Below are 19713 nucleotides of genomic sequence, written 5' to 3'. Positions count from 1 at the left end.
ACGTGTTTTTCCAGCGTGCTTTGTTTGTCACATTAGAAATCGTGAACATACATCGTGTCGATCGCATCAAATGGTAAACAGCGCTGCCTCGAAGTCACGTGTGTTTCTCCGCCGACAGCTCTCGCCTCACCTTAAAAGCCGTCGATTGGCTGAACCTTTCGGTTACGGCGCGACCTGTTCTCCGATTGGTCCGCGACGCCCGTCGGTCACCGTCGTCTCCGCCCTCTCATAATGCAGCATGGGCGAAAATACCAGACCTAAGAGCTTCAGCTGAGGAAGCACACCGCTGTTTTGTCAAGTATTTCGGGCGATTGAACGTAAAGGTGAGTGAACGAACCCGCTCGTTCGCGTGCTACCTGTTCGCCGCGTGTTCCCACGTGGATGTCGTTGAACTATAATACAGGATGTGGAGGTGGTGGAGGAGGAGGTGGTGTGTGTGGTGTGTGGTGGTGGTGGTGGGTTTGTTAGCCACCTGGACGCCGAGATGCTAACTCACATTGCAGCACTCGGGAGCTGCTGGAGGCTCTCGCCACGTTAAGTTAGCTCGCTGCTAACGTGCTACCGCTGCTGTGAAGCGTGAGAAAGACGGAAGACGAAACTATACACAGCAAAAAAAAAAAAAAAAAAAAAAAAAGGAGGAGGAGGAGGACGATAAACGATGACATATCGGGGGAGGGGGGAGTTTAGATAGCGACGGATTATGCTTCTGTTTGCACCGGTTCTGGTCGACATTAGCTGTGGCTGATGTTAGCAGCCTTAGCATTGGAGCTATGATGACTGGCCCGTAGCGTTGAGTCCAGATGCTGAACAAGGGGGGGCTGCCCCGCGGAGCAGGTCGTGAAATACACCGAAACACGGCAACTGAGGATATCGAGGAGATGAGTAGCTGTGTGGAGAAAAAAAAAAAACAACAAAAAAGTTTAAAACCAACGTAGTGATGATGGAGGTAAACAGCAGAAGCGTTGGACTCCCTTCAGGTCACACGAATAAAGTACACCGCTCATATTTCTAGTTCTTGTTACTTGTGATTTATTGGGCAATTGTTCATCTTTTCTTTTTTTTTTGTTTTTTTTGTAGCTTTTCGATATGATATTGTCCGGGAGTGTCAGTATTGTTATACCTTACAGAATAACCAGAATGCAAAACTCTTTTATCTGGGCAAAAGAATAATCCCAAAATACTAATTGACATGGCTTATTTTGGATCTTTCTCAGTCATGATTGTGATATATATATATATATATATATATTTTAAATTACGAGTTATTTAGGTATAGTCATCCTATTCTTGTGTGATTTCCAGTCATGTAAACACAAGGCAAAAGTGCTTTGTGTCTAAAATGCCAAAAGTAGTTGAATGTATGCCACAGTATCCCATAACTGTACATCTTCATGTTGCTCGTTTGTCCAAATGACACCCAATTATTATTTTTTATTTTAATTTTTTTTTTTTAAATCGATTCATCTGTTGATTATTTTCCCCAATTAGTCAATTGTTTTGTCTTTTTGAATGGTCAGAAAAGGGTGAAAAATGTTGACCGGTGTTTCCCGAAACCCAAAGTGAGGCCTGAAATGTCTGGTTTTGTCTCGACCAACAGTCCACAAGCAAAAAGTTCTCACTTTATTATTACTGATGGCTAAAGGAAATGGAAATTATTCACTTTTAAAAAAAAAGCTGGAATCTAGAGTATTTGCGCATTTAGTCAACTCAAAACAACTAATCAATCATGAAAGTACCTTGCCATTAATTTTCTTTCAATCAACTAATCAATGAATCAACTAATTAATTGTTGCAGCTTTAATCCTATAACAAAATTTAAAATGGTGAAAATAGATAAGCAGATAGTCTTTATGTTTGAGAAGCTGTAATAGGCAAATTTTAGATTTATTTGCTTAAAAAAATAGTTGTTCATTTAATTTTGTATTGATTGTCTAATAGAGTAATTGACACATCATTTCCGCGCTCATCTCCTACACAAGTAATGTATTTTTATATTAATGTGTAAAAAAAAAAAGAAGCCAAATTGTATACTTGACTCGCATTGCCAGGTGTCTTTCTACAAGTAGAACAAAATATTGACTCTTCTACTGATGTATCAAAGAATGTCTGTAAAAACAAACAATATAACGAGTGTAAGTGATTCGAGAACTTGAGCTATTATCAGATGCACCCCGAGGTGAGAAAAAAACATCAACGGTTCTTTGAATTTCTTTTTTTTTTCTTTCCAATGATACTTTTTTTTTTTTTTTTTTTTTTTTTTTAAACCATATGCAGCTTTTGAGGTGTTGTAGGGATGTCTGTAATTTCTACTGTCCATCAATTGTCTGCATGTGGGGCTTTTAGGGGACCACTGTAAATTGTAGTTACTGAAAATAACCTGGTTTTCACTCTGCTCCTTGTAAACTGCAACAAAAAAGCTTTGTACTGTTTTTCGTTAAAACAGAAATGATGAAATTGGAAATGTATCGTTTAAGGAGCAGCATTGAAGTCAAAGATAGAGGAACTATTTGAGCGATCCCCAGCCTTAGATGTTAGCTGACGGTTCTGCTCACTTGACCGTGATTTTTTAATATAATGGATATTAGTAATTAGCCTGAGTTTATACCTATCCACAGATAGCACTACTGGTGAACACCTCCTGTCATCTTAAACATTTGAGACAAATAAAAACAGAACTGCCCCTTTAATGGCATGATTTCAGAAGATTGGGTATTATTAGTGTTGCTGCCAAGACATTCCAACCACCAACATAAACATGAGTAAGTGTCTTGTGTTCAGTGCACATATACGATTACAAGTGAACGTGACATAATCTGATTAAACAGCCATGCTGTGGTCAGTGTATCAACATTGCTGCCTGCTCTTGCAGTTGCATCACTGCAGTTGGCTGTGTCCCTGTGGGCTGTGTCGTTCTTAGTTGTATCGGTATCAGCAGCATGTGAAGGTCAGCGTGCCCTTGTGCATATACAATGCACGTTCAGCCCTCCTTCCCTCTCCGTGACGTCACCGCTCGCTCTGACGGGCACGGCTCGTATATGAAACGCTGCGCTTTCGGCGGTTTAGTGTAACATCCGTGTGACGTAATGCTTTCACTTTTAAGGGAGGTTTGTTGTGTTTGGGCACTCGGTTAACTGTGTAAATTGAGGCGGTAGGAGACTGGAGGATTGGCTTTTACACACTGTTCAGTCAGCAGTGAACATATTTTAGCAGAAAATAACACATTAGAGGTCCTTCTCTCAGCTGACTCTGGCAGACGGTTGTTGTGGTCCTTTTGGTGCACTGAGCTTCTCTGTATTTAAAGGGACATCAGACAGCAATGGTGAATGTTTAGATTTTTTTTTTTTTTAAAGTAGCATCTTGGTAACTTTTTGTCAATTTCTTTTTCTTTCTTTTTTTTTTTTTTTCTTTCTCATCACTGACAGTCCAGATGTACAGTTTTACTGAAAAACATTCAATAATAACAATGAAAGCGTTGATTCAGACAATACACTACTGGTGTTGTAGAAATGTGATCTGGCAGTTAACAGCAGCTGCTTACACCTTATGTGCTCTAAATGCGCGTTGCCTCCTATCCAATACACTCCCTCCACCCTATGTTACCAACGTCTGACATCTTGCATAACTGTGAGGACAGCTGCCAAGACCCAGCTGGCTCCTCAGATGCACCCAGTCCTTACACTGTATCTCTTGTGAGATATGTGGCGTAGAGAGGGACCTGCTGAAGCACAAAAGGACACGGTTGTTGATTTCTTAGCTGAGAACATGCAAAAGTGTTCACCTTGCAGACATTTCAAGTGACTTTTATGCTTCTTCTCTTTCCATTTTGTGATATTTTCCCCAATGCACACATCTTAGCTGCGCATATGCCACGTGAAAGGCGACACTTCTGCATTCTAACACAAAATTGTGTTCTCTGTTTATGACACCAGTGCAAAAGTTAACACAAAACTCAGGATTAGGGCAAAGTGTAGCTCAATGTCGCCGATACCGATCAGAAATGCTTTGAGTGCGCGTTCAAACATTTTCTTTTTGTCCACTCGTAAAGCGCACCCCGCTGGCAGGTTTCTCCCCGTGTACGCCGGCAGAAGGCCGCCCATGCAGTAAAATTCACTTAGATAGCACAGATACTGCAAAATGTCTGCGCCTCCATCCCACCCAAAAAAAAAAATTGTTGCATCCGTTTGCACCCCTTTCTAAACATTGGTGCCAGACAGCAGAGAGACCCACCCACTTTTACCGACGTAACCTCCTTCTCATCACTAACGGCATCACTTGCGTACCAACATACTGCCGCTGCTACGATGACATGTTATTGATCCCTTTGGGGAAATTGGTTCGACAAGCTTTGTTAGATGTTTTGTGCGGCCTTCTGTGAAGACACTGACACTCAATCTGTCTTTCTCTGCAGTGATGTTCCAACAATGCCGATAGTGGATAAACTCAAAGAGGCGTTGAAACCTGGTCGAAAGGAGACCGGCGATGAGGGGGACCTCAACAAGCTATTGGCCTCTTCCGCCAAGAGGGTCCTTTTGCAGAAAATAGAGTTTGAGCCTGCTAGCAAGGGTTTTTCCTACCAACTAGACAGCCTGAAGAACAAGTATGTGATCCTCAATCCTCGGACTGAGGGTGCAACGGGGCAGAAGGCTGCAGAGCCTGCTCAAATAAAGAGGCAAGGTAAGCTCACAAACTGATGACTGAGCGGAGTTTGTTTCTCTGTTCTGTACACCAACCCTTTACCCATTTCACAAAATTGTGCTCCTCCCTCAGTCTCGGAGAACGTGGTGGGGGGCCAGAGCGATGGGATCCCCGCCCCGCAGAAGATGCTCTTTCCAGGGAACAAGCTTACCCTCAAGTGGGAGCGCGTGTACAGGGTTGGAGCCGGCCTCCACAACCTCGGGAACACCTGCTTCCTCAACTCCACAGTGCAGTGTCTCACCTACACCCCGCCACTTGCCAACTACTTACTCTCAAAGGAGCACAGCCGTGCCTGTGAGTACTTGAATCGTGTTCTTTAGTGCTGCCAAATTTACTCCCCCCATTCACATACACTTGTCTTAAAACTATGCACAACTGACACAGTTTTGGAAACTGCCCTAACCTGGTCTATGTGCTGGTACATGTGGCTGACTGTCACTGAATGCAAGACAAGGCAGCTCAAGAAGAAAACAAAAAACAGCAGCTTCAGTTAGCCAGCAAATTCCTTTTAGGGCTTTTAAAAAAAAAAAAAATAATAATATTTACTCGGTATGTTTTTGCTGTATGTGTTTACTGTGTGTATTTTTTAGAGCCTGGCCAGCAGATATGAAAACTTATTTTTTTACGGATCATATGCAGAAAAAGATTCTTTGGCTAAATTGAGATTTGTTAGTTTTGTTATTTATGATTGTAAATTGCCCAGTGAAGTTTAATGTTTCAGTGCACTGATATCAGTCTGGGCAATAATGTAAAATATCCTGCCTCCATTACGTATTTTTGTCATGAGTGTCAAAAGTGGGTGATGTTCACTCGTGAGGGATCATTCAAACGAACGTGAAATAATGTAAAGAGTATGAGCAGCTGTGTAGATATATGCATTTTTCTTCTCCCTAATATTGACATCGGTATCTGCCCCAAAAATCCAGTATCGGTGAAGCTCTGGTATTTTTACCTACAAAGAAAAACTACCACTTTCTGATGGTCTGTAATAATTTATTTAGCATTAACACTGACCACTGAGATTGATTTTTATCAGCATTATAAAGTGAATGAAATTCCAAAATGTATATTTTTGAGTGTCACAATGACATATTTCCAGTTTGCAAGTGAGTTTGATTCTCTCATTTGTGTTTCAGGTCACCAGTCGGGCTTTTGCATGATCTGTGTAATGCAGAACCACATCATCCAAGCCTTCGCCAACACGGGCAATGCCATCAAGCCTGTCTCCTTCATCAGAGACTTAAAAAGTAAGATGCTGCTTGATTGTATCTGAGCAGTTTGCGCCTGCTGGTTTAGATGTAGGTTGTGTCACCGGGAGTCACCGGCATCAGGTTTTGTTTTTTGTTTTGTTATGTTGAATACTGCCAGAGGTACTATGATGCACAGTGTCCCGTGTGACGGCGGCCGTCAGTGACTGCGGTAGATAAAGTGGAGCGGTGACACTGCAGGTAGTGAGTGAATACCACGCAGACAGAAGGGATGACGTGCGAGTTGCACTTTGACATAGTGAGATACTGTGCTGTACTCTCCCTCCCTCCCTCCTCCCTCCCTACCTCCCTACCTGCCCGCTCCTTTCCTTATGTGCTGCTGCAATCACGTCTCCACCTTCTGCGCCTCTTTTTCTGTCTCTGCCTCACCCCCCCCCCCCCCCCCCCCCTCCACCAACCCTCCTCTTCATCTCCTCCCTCCCCCCTTCTCCAATGCCCTCCCGGTCTCCTTGTGACTGCGGACTGAGAGGAGCAGCTTTAGCACAAAACTGTACAGGCCACCTGCTTCTCTCCTTTTTCCACCTGGGCTCGGAGATGTACTTTTTTTTTTTTTTTTTTTTTTTTTTTTTTTTTGCGGCTTACCTTTACATTCGTTTAGCTGGCGGCCTCCCCTGCAGCTAGAAATGTGCCACTACAGCTCGAACAATGTAAACGCATACAATGAAATTTCAACATCCGTACCTCTTGCTCAGCACGACCTCAAGAGAAATACAAATACAGCGCCATGTCATCACATATCAAAAGGGCTTACTGCAACTGATTTTAGGATTTGCCCCAGGATCTCAAAGCTGTGGTTTCACAAACAAAATCAAAGCACGACACACTGATTTAATGCCTATATTTACCGTCTTCAAGATGTTGTCTGCCTCTTCTCCTAGAAGTGCCTGGAAACAGGTCATTAGAGCGCAGTGTCTTATTCCTTTTTCCCACTCTGGGGTGACTCATTGTCGTAAATGCGCAGGGATGCTATGCTGGGAATGTGGTGATGACCACATTATAATTCTGACAGCTCATACTCTCCCCTTTTCCATTAGGAAACAACAGTAGGGACAACGTGTTGAGAGCTACATTAGCTCTAATATGAGACTTTTACTGGAGATGAGACGCCAGTCTGCTGAAGTCACTAAGTGACCACAAGCTTTCTATCAGGTCATTGTTCCAGTTGCATGTCTTAGATGTGTGAGGCACTAACATTAGAGGTCAGCTGTAAGTACCCATGAAGGAGTTCTCCTTAAACGTCACAATGTATTAACTGATCTTATCATCACTTGTTATAACTGAATAAATGTGCCCCTCATGCCCTGAGTTTATATCCATTTGGACTCTCTATTTCTCTTTTAAAGTCTGATTGGAAGTCGTCATGTTATGAATTAGAACGCGTTTTTTTAATTTTTTTTTTACTCATCTTCTACTTTAGACTGTTTGCAGTACGAGGGATTGTTATTAATGCCGCTGTAGCTGCCACACTGCAGTGTTTCCCATACGTATACTTTACTTGGGCGGCCCCGCCCAGGTAAATTGACGGCCGCCCAGTTACATTTCTGCTGCCCATTTCCGCCTTTTTTAATTTGTTAATTAATCTGTCCGAGAGGAGGACGCGAGATCTGTGTCGGGAGCGATCGGAGGGGGGGACACCTGTCGGTCCGCCGCGCTGCAGCAGACGCTCAGACACACAGAGACCCGCCAGCTCTACAGGCAGCGGCGGGGAGAATAAAAGTATAAAAGTGCGGCTACTCTTCACTACAGTCGATGATGACAAACGTTTGCATGTAAGGGCCGTAAAAAGAGCAATCTGTCGCGATATCCGGAAAGTTGGTTCACATACAGGCGGAGTGATGCCCCCACCCCCCGCCCCGATAATCCCCTCCCCGTACCAACCATCACAAGTAAATTCTCAATCTATGGGAAACACTGCACTGTTACTCATTTTGTCAAATCCCACGACGTCTCGTTAACTTCTTTGACAACACTCAAATGGTTTGTGGAGTCAATGGTTAACATTTACATAAGGAACATTTCCCTCTATGCCAGTAAATGATGCACGTTGACTAACTTTTAATCAACAATAACTGCTAATTAGAAAGATGTGTTCCGAACCTCCCTGTCTCATTACGTGTGGCTGGAGCATAAATAAATGCCATAAAGCACACAATTTAAGGAGATTTTGGAAAAGTAGGAACTTCATATTTCTAAGAACTGTTGGAGGAAGTTATCCCCCTCTTTTTTTTTTTTTTTCCTGCAATGCAGGAGCTGAGGGTGATCATAGTTCTTTAGAGGGCTGTTTTGAGTGGCTTTCTTTGGGCGGGGGCTCCAAGTTAATGTAGGTACTTCCCCACCACAAGAGCAACCATTGTGATATAATTGTATGATGATTGCTGGAACGCATAAGTTAAAGCACCATCGGCAAATGCCAGAAAAAAAAAAAAAAGTTAAAATGTGAGCTGTTGAAACAACAGCTGATATTCGTTAACCTTAAAAAAACAGAATAAAACCTGAATAAACAGACCGACAATGAAGTCCAGTTGTTGTTGATACGTGCAGAAGTGATGTTGCTATCCCAACCACTGGCCAGCTTCAGCAATTCCAACAGCAGTGTGAATGCAAACAGGAAAAACACCCTGGGAGGTATTTAGGTGTGTGTGTGTGGGGGGGGGGGGCTGCTGCCCAGTAGGTAGTTCCTCTCAGGAGTACCCAGAACTTCTTCGTCCGGTAGTGCCTTTAGTGAATGCTCTCGGCTTGGAAACACTGAAGTAGCACAAATCTGACGCGCCCTTTTGTCTCCCACAGAAATTGCCAGACATTTTCGCTTTGGGAGCCAAGAGGACGCTCATGAATTTCTGCGGTATACCATCGATGCCATGCAGAAAGCCTGTCTGAATGGCTACCCAAAGTAAGGCTTTATGCAAATGAAAAGTATTTGTTTTTCAAACTTTTCTGTGGTTAACATTTTTCGTTCTTGTCTTCTTATTCCCAGGCTTGACAGGCAAACCCAGGCCACAACATTGGTCCACCAGATCTTTGGAGGTTACCTCAGGTCAAGAGGTATTGACTTTTCTTTCACTAACAGAATAGGAAACAAAATTGCCTGGAGAGCTGTGCACTTTTATAAATGTCCACATGTGGTGCTTCTGGTGTTGCATTATTGATCCTTACAGGCCAGACCGAGTCCAAGTCGGTGTCGACTAAATGACTCGATGTAGCTCAACTCATCTTCATAACAATGCATGGAAATGATTGTAGCTGCCACATAGCTGTAGCTATTCTTGGCCCAAACTTTCAGCACATCACTTTTATCTCCCCCTTTCTGCCAGTGAGAGTAATTACAAAAACACTGTGCACCCATATTGTGTCATGGACTTTGAAGTAGCTTAATCAGTCACTACTTGTGCGGCTGTAAAACTGGATGAATTGTTTTCAGCATTGCAGCCCTGCAAAATGATTTGTTTCCCAATCAGAATTTGATGCATTCGGTCCGAACACGTTTTAGAGGAGCCACACGATTTAATTATTTTATCCCCATTTAACTTAACCGGCTCAAGTGCTGGAAATCTGTAGTGTGATGCCCAGCTGATAGAGCATGGTCAGTATGCATTCACCCAGCCAGTGTGGGAATGTCACACCACACATCAGATGTAAAAACTCTATACTGTGAAATACAAACAGATTTGGCTGGTGGTGGTCGGTTTAATGAGCTTTATGTGAATATAACGGGTGCTCATTTACATGTAAAGGTCTACGTTTAAGTTTCCTTACGTCCCCAAAATGTATGCAATTCTTTTACAACATAATCATTTTTGCTATTTAGCATGTGTATTTATATTTTGTGCTCAATTGCTTTTCTGACCCTCGAGATTATTTTGAATCTCCACACAGTCCAGGCTGAGTTTGTTTCTGTAAACTGTAAATGTCCTCTATTTGAATTATATGTACTCGTACTAGGAAAGCGTTTCATGATGGTTGTCTAACTTTCCTGTTAAATATGTCTGCAGAATGCATCAAATTCAGATTAAGCAGCAGCTTGTAAAATTGTAGGGCTTCCTTTATGTGTTTGGCCCAGAAACTGATGACCCTTAGTTCAGACCTTGAAGTTTATAACAGTTTATGTTTATTACAGTCAGAGGCTGTTGATAGTTTTGTGTTTACAGTAAATGGAATGGAGGCTTATGTAAAATATATTACAAAATTCAGCCTGTTGCCTTAAGAAATGTGATTTATTCTGCAGCAACCTCAGAGGTGTCAGATGTGCTTTTATTTTGTCTTTCAGTGAAATGCTCTATTTGTAAAAGTGTGTCAGACACGTACGACCCGTACCTGGACATTGCTGTTGAGATCCGGGTATGTAACACAAGATCTCTGTATGAGCTTTATTTCCATGCAAATCGTATCCAAGTCAGTAACACCGAGTATTGCTTTGGTTTTGTCTTTTTCAGCAAGCAGCAAACATCGTGCGAGCCCTGGAACTGTTTGTCAAACCAGACGTACTGAGTGGAGAGAATGCCTACATGTGTGCCAAGTGAGCTCCATTTATGTAATCTGATTACGTCCAAGGAAGTCTGCAGGGCGTAAAATATTGCTTTTTAATATATGCTTATAGAGGTCATCATTTTTTTTAATTTTTTTTTTCCAGGTGCAAAAAGAAAGTGCCGGCAACCAAGCGCTTTACAGTCCATCGAACATCTAACGTACTGACTGTTTCACTGAAGAGGTTTGCCAACTTCAGCGGAGGGAAAATAACAAAGGTTAACAAAGACTCTTTACACCGTTTGAAAGAGCTGCATCATTCTTCGGTGTGTCTCACATTTCTTTATGTTGTTTTGTTCAGGATGTCGGTTACCCAGAATTCCTGAACATCCGCCCCTACATGTCTCAGAGCTCAGGCGACCCTGTTATGTACGGCCTCTACGCTGTCCTGGTGCATTCTGGCTACAGCTGTCATGCTGGCCACTACTACTGCTATGTCAAGGTAAGGCGATTAGTACATCCGTATTTATTAAAAATAAAATTATATATATATATATAAATATAATGTAACGGAACATCTTGTTTTCAAAGAGTTTTGTCTGACATGAAAACAATGATGTTAAAAGTCAAATAAAAACCTGAAGTAATTAACAGATCATAAGTGTCTTGCAATTCCTTCTGTTATATCTTGTGGATTTATGTATGGAGAACTCAATAGCCAATATTTGTCAGTTAACAACTTCCTGTTGCCTATCAACAACTTGAGTAGTTATAGATATAACATCCCTGTCCTCTGATCCCTCTATGTTGTATTTTGCCAATTGATACTGTAATTCTGTAACTGCTTTAACTGTGCTTGCACTTCTTTCTATTTACTTTTTTTCTTTATAATCCATCTGTAAATAATTATAAAAATAGATCAATTAATGCATTTCACAGCTGATTTGTACATAAAGTTTTTGACTTGTAGTAGGCATGCAGTTGCTTTATTTTTCAATTTTATCGCTTGCTTTTTCTCTTCTTAGGCGAGCAACGGACAATGGTACCAAATGAATGATTCAATGGTGCACTCGAGTAACATCAAAGTGGTCTTGAACCAGCAGGCTTATGTGCTGTTCTACCTGAGGTAAGACACCAGCGAGAGCTGCAAGAGATCAAAAAGGTGTTCTCTGCACCTCTTGGATGTATAATTCATTAAGCTGGAGTATTTGTTTGTCTATTAAAGGATCCCTGAAACCAAGAAGAATGCAGATGGGCAGACCACCAAGCAGAGCATGTTGCATTCTGGGAAGAATAGTGCACCATCTGAACAAATGAAAAGGGCAAACCTGAATGGGCCTCTCTCCTCCCCGCAGGTCACGAAGGTATAACAAAACGGGACCGTTTGTGAAAGCGTATGTCCAGTTCTGCAGCTTTTAACATTTGGATTGAATCCTGTATTTTTAATGAAAGTTTAACTCCCTTTACAGAAACTTGAGCCTGCACAGCTACGCAAGATCCAGTCCATGGATGGTGGTTTGGGTTTGCCCATTTCCAGGAATGGTGTGAGCACTCAGCCACAGCCCAGACTCTCCAACTGGACGTCATCCTCCAACGGTCCACCGAAGCTGCCGGGTGGGCCCACGGTTATTGAGGAACCTTTTAAGAAGCTGAAGAAGCCCTCTCCCCAGAGCCAGGGCCAGTCGCGCAGCAGCACCCCGACCCCTTCCAACAACGGGGTCAGCAGGACGGAGGGAGATAAAAAACAAGGTGGCGAGGGCAGAGGCATGGCAGCGTCTACCTCATTTAAGTCTTTGTCTGACTCTTCCTCTTCCGACACCACCGACTCAAAGGTACGATTTCCAGGGAAAAAAAGCAGAAATACAAATCTTATTTCAAAGGCAGGATTAAAGCAACTTTTGTCATCTGATAGCATCTTTTAGATAGCAACAAAAATGTGCTGGGAATTACTGTCAAGACTAGTATTGAGACTCCGATTGAGATATAAATCCTTGCAGTGAAGAAAAACCGATGCATACAAGCAATTGGACTGATTAATATTACCATGCCCTCAGCATAAAAATCCGAGCTGCGATTATTTTCAATTATCAGTTAATCTTTGTTTACAGTAACATAAAATAAAAAAAAACTAACCGAGGTATCTATTAAGTGTTTGAGCTCGACTGTAAATACATATGTATTGCGAAAAGCTATGATTGTGCGTATAACAGCCTAATTGATATCTAGAACACGAGTCTGAGTATTTAATATTAGTCAGTGCAAACTTTGCAAACAGCTCAGACATTGGTACAGACCTTATTATGGAATTTAAGAAGCTGCATCACGGATATTTCTGGTTGTGTGGATGCACAGAAGCATGACCACAACCTTTTGACTGTCCTTCTTCTGGCCAGGACTGCGTCGGTCCTAAGAGTGCTCCAGTAGGAGATACTCCCTCCACGCCTCGGAAAGGCTCCAACGGGCTGGCGTCTCCGGCCAGGAGCGTGGAGCGCTCTCAGAGCACGGAGGAGCAGAAGACGGCGAAAATAAAACCCCCGGCCCTCAACAACATCACAGCCGAAGCCACCAGCACCATGTCACCGCCACCTGCCAAGAAACTGGCCCTGTCGGCCAAGAAGGTGAACTTCATTCCCATCCACAGCAGCTGCACCACTTCCTGTCTTAGTGCAAGCTCATGATAACTTGGCTTCCTCTTGTGTCCCTCCAAACTGCTATCATAAACTTTTACCATTAATTTCAATGAGTAATTCTAATAAGGGACACGAGCTCTCATTTTTCTGCGAGTTTTCCTCTTATATGTAATGTTATTTCTCCTGTGTACCTGTCTAATCAACCACGTTAGCACTTGTTTAGAGTTTGTCTTCTTTTCCTTTAGTTTGTTCTTTTTTTCTAACCATTTCTAATTCTTCTCTGCCATACCCTTTCCTCTTTGTTTTCCTCCCTCCATCTTTTCCTGCCATCCCTTCAATTGTCCCATTTTCTTATTTTGTTCTCTTCCCTTATTTTTGTCACATTCATGGCTATTTTCTTTAGACCACCAAGTTTTTATTTATGTCGATAACTGCAGGCTCGCAGCCGGAGTCTGAGCAGCATTGATGTTCCGCCCCCTTCGCCACGCCAGCTATCCAGTGAACCCATGCATCAAAATCAACATAACTCCCTCACCTTTGGCTCACCTACTCACGCTCACAGGTACAAAGTGCGAACCTGATGGGAAATGCATTATTTGAATATCGGCACTAAAAAAGACCCACTCAGTTCAGATGTCTTTCTCTTGTTCCCCTCCCAGAGGCGGTCCGTTTCATTCACCTAAAGTCCAGTCATCACCTTTCGCCCACTCAAGTGGATCCTTCAAACAGCAGAGCCCTCAGAAACAGTCCCTTCTCTCCACACTGCAAAAACCAAATGCCAGCCTTTCTCTGAAAACCAACGGGCTTCACAGTCCAGGCCCAAAGAGTCCCAAGTCTTCCAACAACCTCAACTCTGTGGTCCAAGAACCAGACCTCAACAACCCCTCGGCTCAAAATGTCAACCAAAAGAAGAAGAAGAAGAAAAAGAAGCGGCGACACTCTGAGGTGGAGGTCAACACAGAGCGAGTCACAACGCCAGCTCCTGTAACGCAGTCCAGCCCCGTGGAGTCAGCGAGCGAGAAGAGGAGGAAGAAGAAAAAGAAAAAACGAAAGCGGGAGAACGAGGATGGAGAGAAAACGAAGGAGAGGGAGTGTGTCCAATCTCATCTGGACACATCGAACCAGGACGAGGATTGGTGTCAGGGGGGCATGTGGAGTCTGACGTCACAGCCGGATGCAGAACAGCCAAAGCAAAAGCCTCAGTCATCTAGCGCAACGCAGCGAGAGTCAAATCGGAGCGAACAGGAAAGGGACTCTGTGTTGTTGAGGAAGAAGAAGAAGAAGAAAAAGAAGATGGTGGAACTGGGAGAGTCTGTGGAGGACTCGGCTGCTACACGCTCTGCATCAGAAAGGTCGGTTGAAATGTTTCGTGTGCTTTTGTTTGTTTTGTTCAAAAACTGCTGTCTGAAGTTAATGTGGAGCTCATTGTTTGGAAATGCAGGACAGTTGTCTTTGTTTCTATAGCAACCAGCCAGCTCTTTCGTCAAACTGCTTTCATCCACATGCGAAGCACTTTCAGGAACTCTCTTTATACTTACAGCTACATACTGATTAGACTATGTGAAAGAAGTACATTCCTAAATGTGTTTTCAAAAGTCTTTTGTTATTAGTCTGCTCTTCATAAAGCACTTGACATCAGGTATTCTTTTCTATAACCATTTAATTTGTTCAACGTTATAAAAAGGACGGTTCAAATGCAGGCAAGGCAGACGCTTCCGCTTTATGGCTTTACACGTTCATTACCTCTTATCTCTTATCTAGCACTTATGAGATGACGACCACAGGCACTCAGAATGACACGGGAGATTTGATAACGTTGAAAAAGAAATTAAAAATGAAGAAGAGGCTAAAAGAAAAGGTGCACCTGTGGGAGGAGAGCAGGTGTTGTTCCGACGCCGAGCCCGAAGCAGCGGCGCCCCCTGCCAAGAAGAACACGGCAGAGAACGACAAAATGAGCAAACAAAAGTCGGGTACGTGAGCGCGGATTTTATGCTGTGGAAACTTATAATCCACACAACTTGATTTAGAGCAGTTTGACGTGCAGTATTGAAATGCCAGATTTAATCACCGCTCCTTCTATGTTTATTTCTCATGGGGTTTTTTTTTTTTTATTCCACATCCAGCCACGGTGGTGGTGTGGGACAGCCAAGTGAAGGATGGCTACAAACGCAGCCAGGCGCCGGCGGCTGATGGAAGCGCTTCAGGGGACGCTCCGACCCGCGCTGCTCCTGTAGCCTGGGACGGGAAAAGGACGAGCGGTGTGGTGGAGGAGCTGCTGAAGAACGCCACGGATAAAGCCTACGGAGCCGACGGTGAGACGCCAAGCGACGTGGACATCCGGATGTCTGCACAGCGACGCTTTGAATTCCACAGTGTTTAGCATTAATACGTTTTTATTTGTAGTCTTTCTTCTTTTTTCTTTATTTTTCTTCCTTTTTTTTTTTGATGTAGTCCTCAGTTGGGATGGAGAGGTCTCTGCTATCAGTAGAGATGCCATTGAAGATGTCCGCAATGCCAAGTATGACACTGTAATCGATGAGTGGGACGAAGACTTCGACAGGGGAAAGGTGAGGAAAAATGAACACGAGAGATTACAAGAGTAGTGTCATGGATATATGGTTGGAAATGCTTAATTTGGGTTTAAAAAAAAAAAAAGCACAATGATTTAAGTGTGCTTCTATTTATGGCGTGTTTGACCTGCATACTGGGTGGAGTCTTGACAGTGTAGAAGCTTTTTACATCTATTTGCAACACTTTGTGTCTCCCACGAGAGATTGCTTCGAAATGCGTCTCTGGTATTTTTAGTTTAAACAATACAGCGCCTCGTCCTCTTTTATGATGGACGGCTCCTCATTCCGGCGTCCTGCTCGGTGGTTCTAAATGACTACAAACACATTTGCTTTCTGACGTGATCAGGCAGCGCTGAGAGTCCATAACCCGGCACTGGCTCTTTTAACTTCCCCTCTGTTTTACTTGAATGAACAGGTGAAGAAAATGAAGAGCTATAAAAGAGAGAAGTGTAGAAGTGGCAGCAGCATCTTCCAGAAGATCCAGGACAGGAGGAATAAGTGGTCGGTAACGCTCGGAGGGAAGAGAGTTTTTGGAGTCCGCCGCTGAGAGTCCAGACTGCTGCTGAGGTCTTGCTGACTGGAAATTGAGACAACAATACTGTATACCAAACTTCTGTACCTTTTCTCTTTTTCTTTTTTTTTTTTTTTTCCCTCTTACCTCTGTCTTATGTTCACTTCAGTTTCCCAAAATCCAGAATGACATCAGTGCCAAAAGAAGCACAGCAGACTGACTGACAGCACCCTCAACCCTGAGTTTAAACTTTAGAAACATGAAATGCTGTCCTCATTGGTCACGCATAACCCCTTTTAATCCAAATGCCGCAGTGAGTGGCTCAAGTTTTTCTATGCATTTAATATTTAACAGAAAGCCCTTACACATTCTTGTCACATGAAATACTACCTTGGCATCATTGGACCCTCGGTTGTTGACAAATTAATCGGCTACTATGAAATAGAATAAGATTTATCCTATTTCTGGAGGGTACGCTGTAACTCTCTTGGCTTTCTTGTGTTGGAAACTGCACACAATCTCGAAGAGCATTTTGTGCTGCTTCTGCAGACATAAGGGCAGACATAATGCAAGTTTCACATAAAACAAAAACAACAAAAAAATGTGACCTTTTATTTTTTGAAATCCTTCACCTGAAATGATTCTATACCAAATTCTAAAGATCCAAAATTGTTTATTAATTCAAACTTGTATTATTTTAGATTTCTTAAATATAATCTTGTTTTGTACCTTTTTATTTTTCTTAATTTTATTTTACTCCAGTGTCTGTGCCTCATGGCTTGTTCTTCAGCCCCTTCTTCCACTGCCGGTACCGACTCTGCACTGCTCAACTCTTCTCGCTTTTGGTACCAGGTACTTCTCTGGGTTTATTTTTCCGCCTCAGACAGTACCCCCCTCAATGCAGCGCCACTATAGTGACGACGCAGCATTTAAAGTACCGTGACTTAATCCTCAACGCAACACACACACACTTGCTGGGTTCTTTTGTCTGCAACCACACACCACCTCAGTTGTCTATGATGAGGTTTTGTTGATTGCCTTTTTTTAATTTTTTTTTTTATTATTATTATTCCATTTTAAAAAAAAAATTTTTTTTTTAAATGGCTGCTGTTATAGTAGCTTGGCTAGTTAACGGTGGTGGTTGCAGGATGTCCTGTGTTGTGCACACAGTGCCGCAGTGACTGACAATTCTATCTGCCCAGTGTTTTCACGTTACCCTTTAGTTTCTGTTCATCTCGCATGGAACTTCGATGGAGGTGACGTCAAAAATAGTACCAGGTAATGGCTACTATTCACAACTTTAGGCCAGTGGAAAACCTGAAATGGCACATAAGAGTCGAGCCGAGCCGAGTTGAGACGAGACGTTCCCGGCAGTGGAAAAGAGGCTTATAAAGACCAAATTTTACCTGCATATTGTTGGTAAAATTGAGGTTTAGAGATGCATGTCTAAACTTGTTAAAAAAAAAAAAAAAAAAAAAAAAAAAAAAAATCACTGCGCTGAATTTGTTTTTATTTCTGTGATATTGGTTTTGTACCCTTATTTTTTTCTTTTTTGTTCACAAGTCCACTTATCTGAAATTGAACATTAAGGCATGTTCGACCACAACAGAACACTTTTGCTAACTTGTATAAACAGTTTAAACTGGTTTATCTACGTTTACGTGTACATTATTGTTTTCTAACAGCTCATAGTGCAATGTGCATTTGCAGAGTAGAGGTTGGGGTTTCTGAAGGACCTCAGGCAGGAGCAGTTATTTTCTACTGTGCAGCTATTTAACTATGTAGCTCATTTCATCAGTCCTTCACTCAGAAGTACTCGGTCTGGAGATTTGACCTTCCCGTTCCCTGTAACAAACCTCACCACAAACTGTTCTTCACCATTGTGAAATAAAAGGGTTGAATTTTCTACTTCAGGCACTTAGAATGGGACTGCCACATGACGATAATTTCTTTCCCCCCCCCCCCCCCATGTATCTTATATCTCTATGCAATTTTCTGACGGTCATGCTGGTCACCTAGAAACTGGGCTGAGACTCAGGAACCCAGACCTCCTGTCTTCATCTCTGATCAGACGCCCCCGTTTCATATCATAGTGACCCCTCCCCTCCCGCCTCCCCCCTCTCGCTGGACCACCATGTTACATCCTGTACATCCTGTAGAAACTGTTTTATACAAAGTATTTCAGGTGTGGAAACCATGGGATCATCTTGCACCAATGTGGGCACAGATGCGTAGAGAAACTAACGTTATAACAAAATGCTTTGCAAGTGTAGAAGACTGTACAGTCCATCTTGTGCTACCTGTGTTTCCCTCCAATGTTGTAAAGATTTGCCCACGCATTTCTTTTAATTCTAGAGATGTTGCCTTGAATTGGCTATAAAAAAAAAAGTGTAGGATTTAATGTTATAAATATGTAATTTAAAGAAGAAAAGACAGATCTATAATGTACTACTAATACTCGGATTAGCTGGTGGATGTTAACTTGAGAATTTATCTGCAAGTGTGTTTGTTCATTTGTGTATAAGAGAGTTGTCTGTTTTCATGCAAGACCCTCCCTATGTCACTGTAGTGTGTACAGTGCCAGAGAGGCTACGGCCGCCTAATTGCCATAGGACATGTTTGTCGGCTGTGAAATCGACATAGGATGGTGACTCTCGAACTGACACAGAGGAACATTTACCAGAGTGAATGGACGGCCCACAAGTTTGCATTAATGGTTCTATATTTTGCACCACCTTTTCCGACCAGGGACGAGACCTTTCATACTGAAAGAAGCTCTTACCCCATTATAGTTAACTGAAAAGGTGCAATAAAGTTGTGACTTTTGTGAGCCAATTGTGGATTTTTCTGTCTTCCACTGTTATGAATTTTTTTTGCCCCCCTGTAATTTATACATTGTATATTTAGGTTAGCAGTTGGTGTCGTAGAAATTAGGGGATTTTACAGCAATGCAGCTTCTAAATTGACATGTTGATTGTTTGTTACTGTGATTTATATATTACTGTGAATTATACGTAGATTCATAGTTGGAGCAATTGAACTTGTGCCACATTTAAAAGATAAAAGCGGATTCACCTGACCGTGCAACAGGTCTCCAGCCGTAGCCGGGGATGTAATAATTATTTAGCATTGCTGTAGCCAATTTATTGCTCTGATCCCCTCTCACGCATATTGTTGTTAACGGACGCTCGATCGAACATTAATACTACTCTACAGCACTTGCCTTTGCGCGAAATGGAAGGCCTATTATCTACCGCCGCCCTGATTTTCATCAGGAGCTGGTAGAGACCAAAAGCGGAGCTAAAAGAGAGTGAATATTGGACTATTGTTGCTCAGTAATTGCTGGACTTGTTGGCTATGTGGCACTAATGGCCTTCCACAGTTTGCTATCAGGTTTTCCATATCAACTCAAAATGTGAGGATGTGTCAGTGTGGTGTTCTGCCGCCCCCAAGTGGCCAAAAAAAAAAAAAGTAGCGGCAGAAGAAAACATCAAATACGGCAGCAATTTCCTGCACTTTTATTTGTTTTAATTTAATGTGTTACTTTTAGGGTAAAAATGAAAGGTTCCGTTCTTAAT

The 19713-nt window shown here is 42.5% G+C and overlaps 1 protein-coding gene across 3 annotated transcripts; it reads left to right on the top strand.

The window, feature by feature from the left end:
• The first annotated feature begins 231 nt into the window (after positions 1–231).
• usp36 (ubiquitin specific peptidase 36) lies at positions 232–18965 on the top strand. 3 transcript variants are annotated; one of them, XM_069149042.1, is made up of 20 exons: positions 232–323; positions 4409–4674; positions 4768–4989; positions 5832–5942; positions 8751–8853; positions 8938–9005; positions 10228–10298; positions 10394–10476; positions 10591–10702; positions 10786–10926; positions 11450–11550; positions 11650–11788; positions 11894–12256; positions 12818–13042; positions 13492–13616; positions 13714–14406; positions 14816–15024; positions 15178–15366; positions 15506–15621; positions 16040–18965. In XM_069149042.1, exons 2-20 carry the CDS (start codon positions 4422–4424, stop codon positions 16169–16171), a joined length of 3456 nt encoding a protein of 1151 aa, XP_069005143.1. In that variant the 5' UTR covers positions 232–323; positions 4409–4421; the 3' UTR covers positions 16172–18965. The 3 variants fall into 3 exon arrangements, with proteins under 3 accessions (XP_069005143.1, XP_069005144.1, XP_069005145.1); XM_069149043.1 differs by lacking the exon at positions 232–323 and adding an exon at positions 619–977; XM_069149044.1 differs by lacking the exon at positions 232–323 and adding an exon at positions 619–991.
• The last annotated feature ends 748 nt before the right edge of the window (positions 18966–19713 follow it).

Source organism: Embiotoca jacksoni, unplaced genomic scaffold (assembly GCF_022577435.1).
Source record: "Embiotoca jacksoni isolate LCO1_2020_lvr unplaced genomic scaffold, fEmbJac1.0.p SCAF_15, whole genome shotgun sequence".
Taxonomy (NCBI): Eukaryota; Metazoa; Chordata; class Actinopteri; family Embiotocidae; genus Embiotoca; species Embiotoca jacksoni.
Note: the sequence above shows the minus strand (reverse complement) of the source record. Positions and strands in the feature narration are given on the sequence as shown.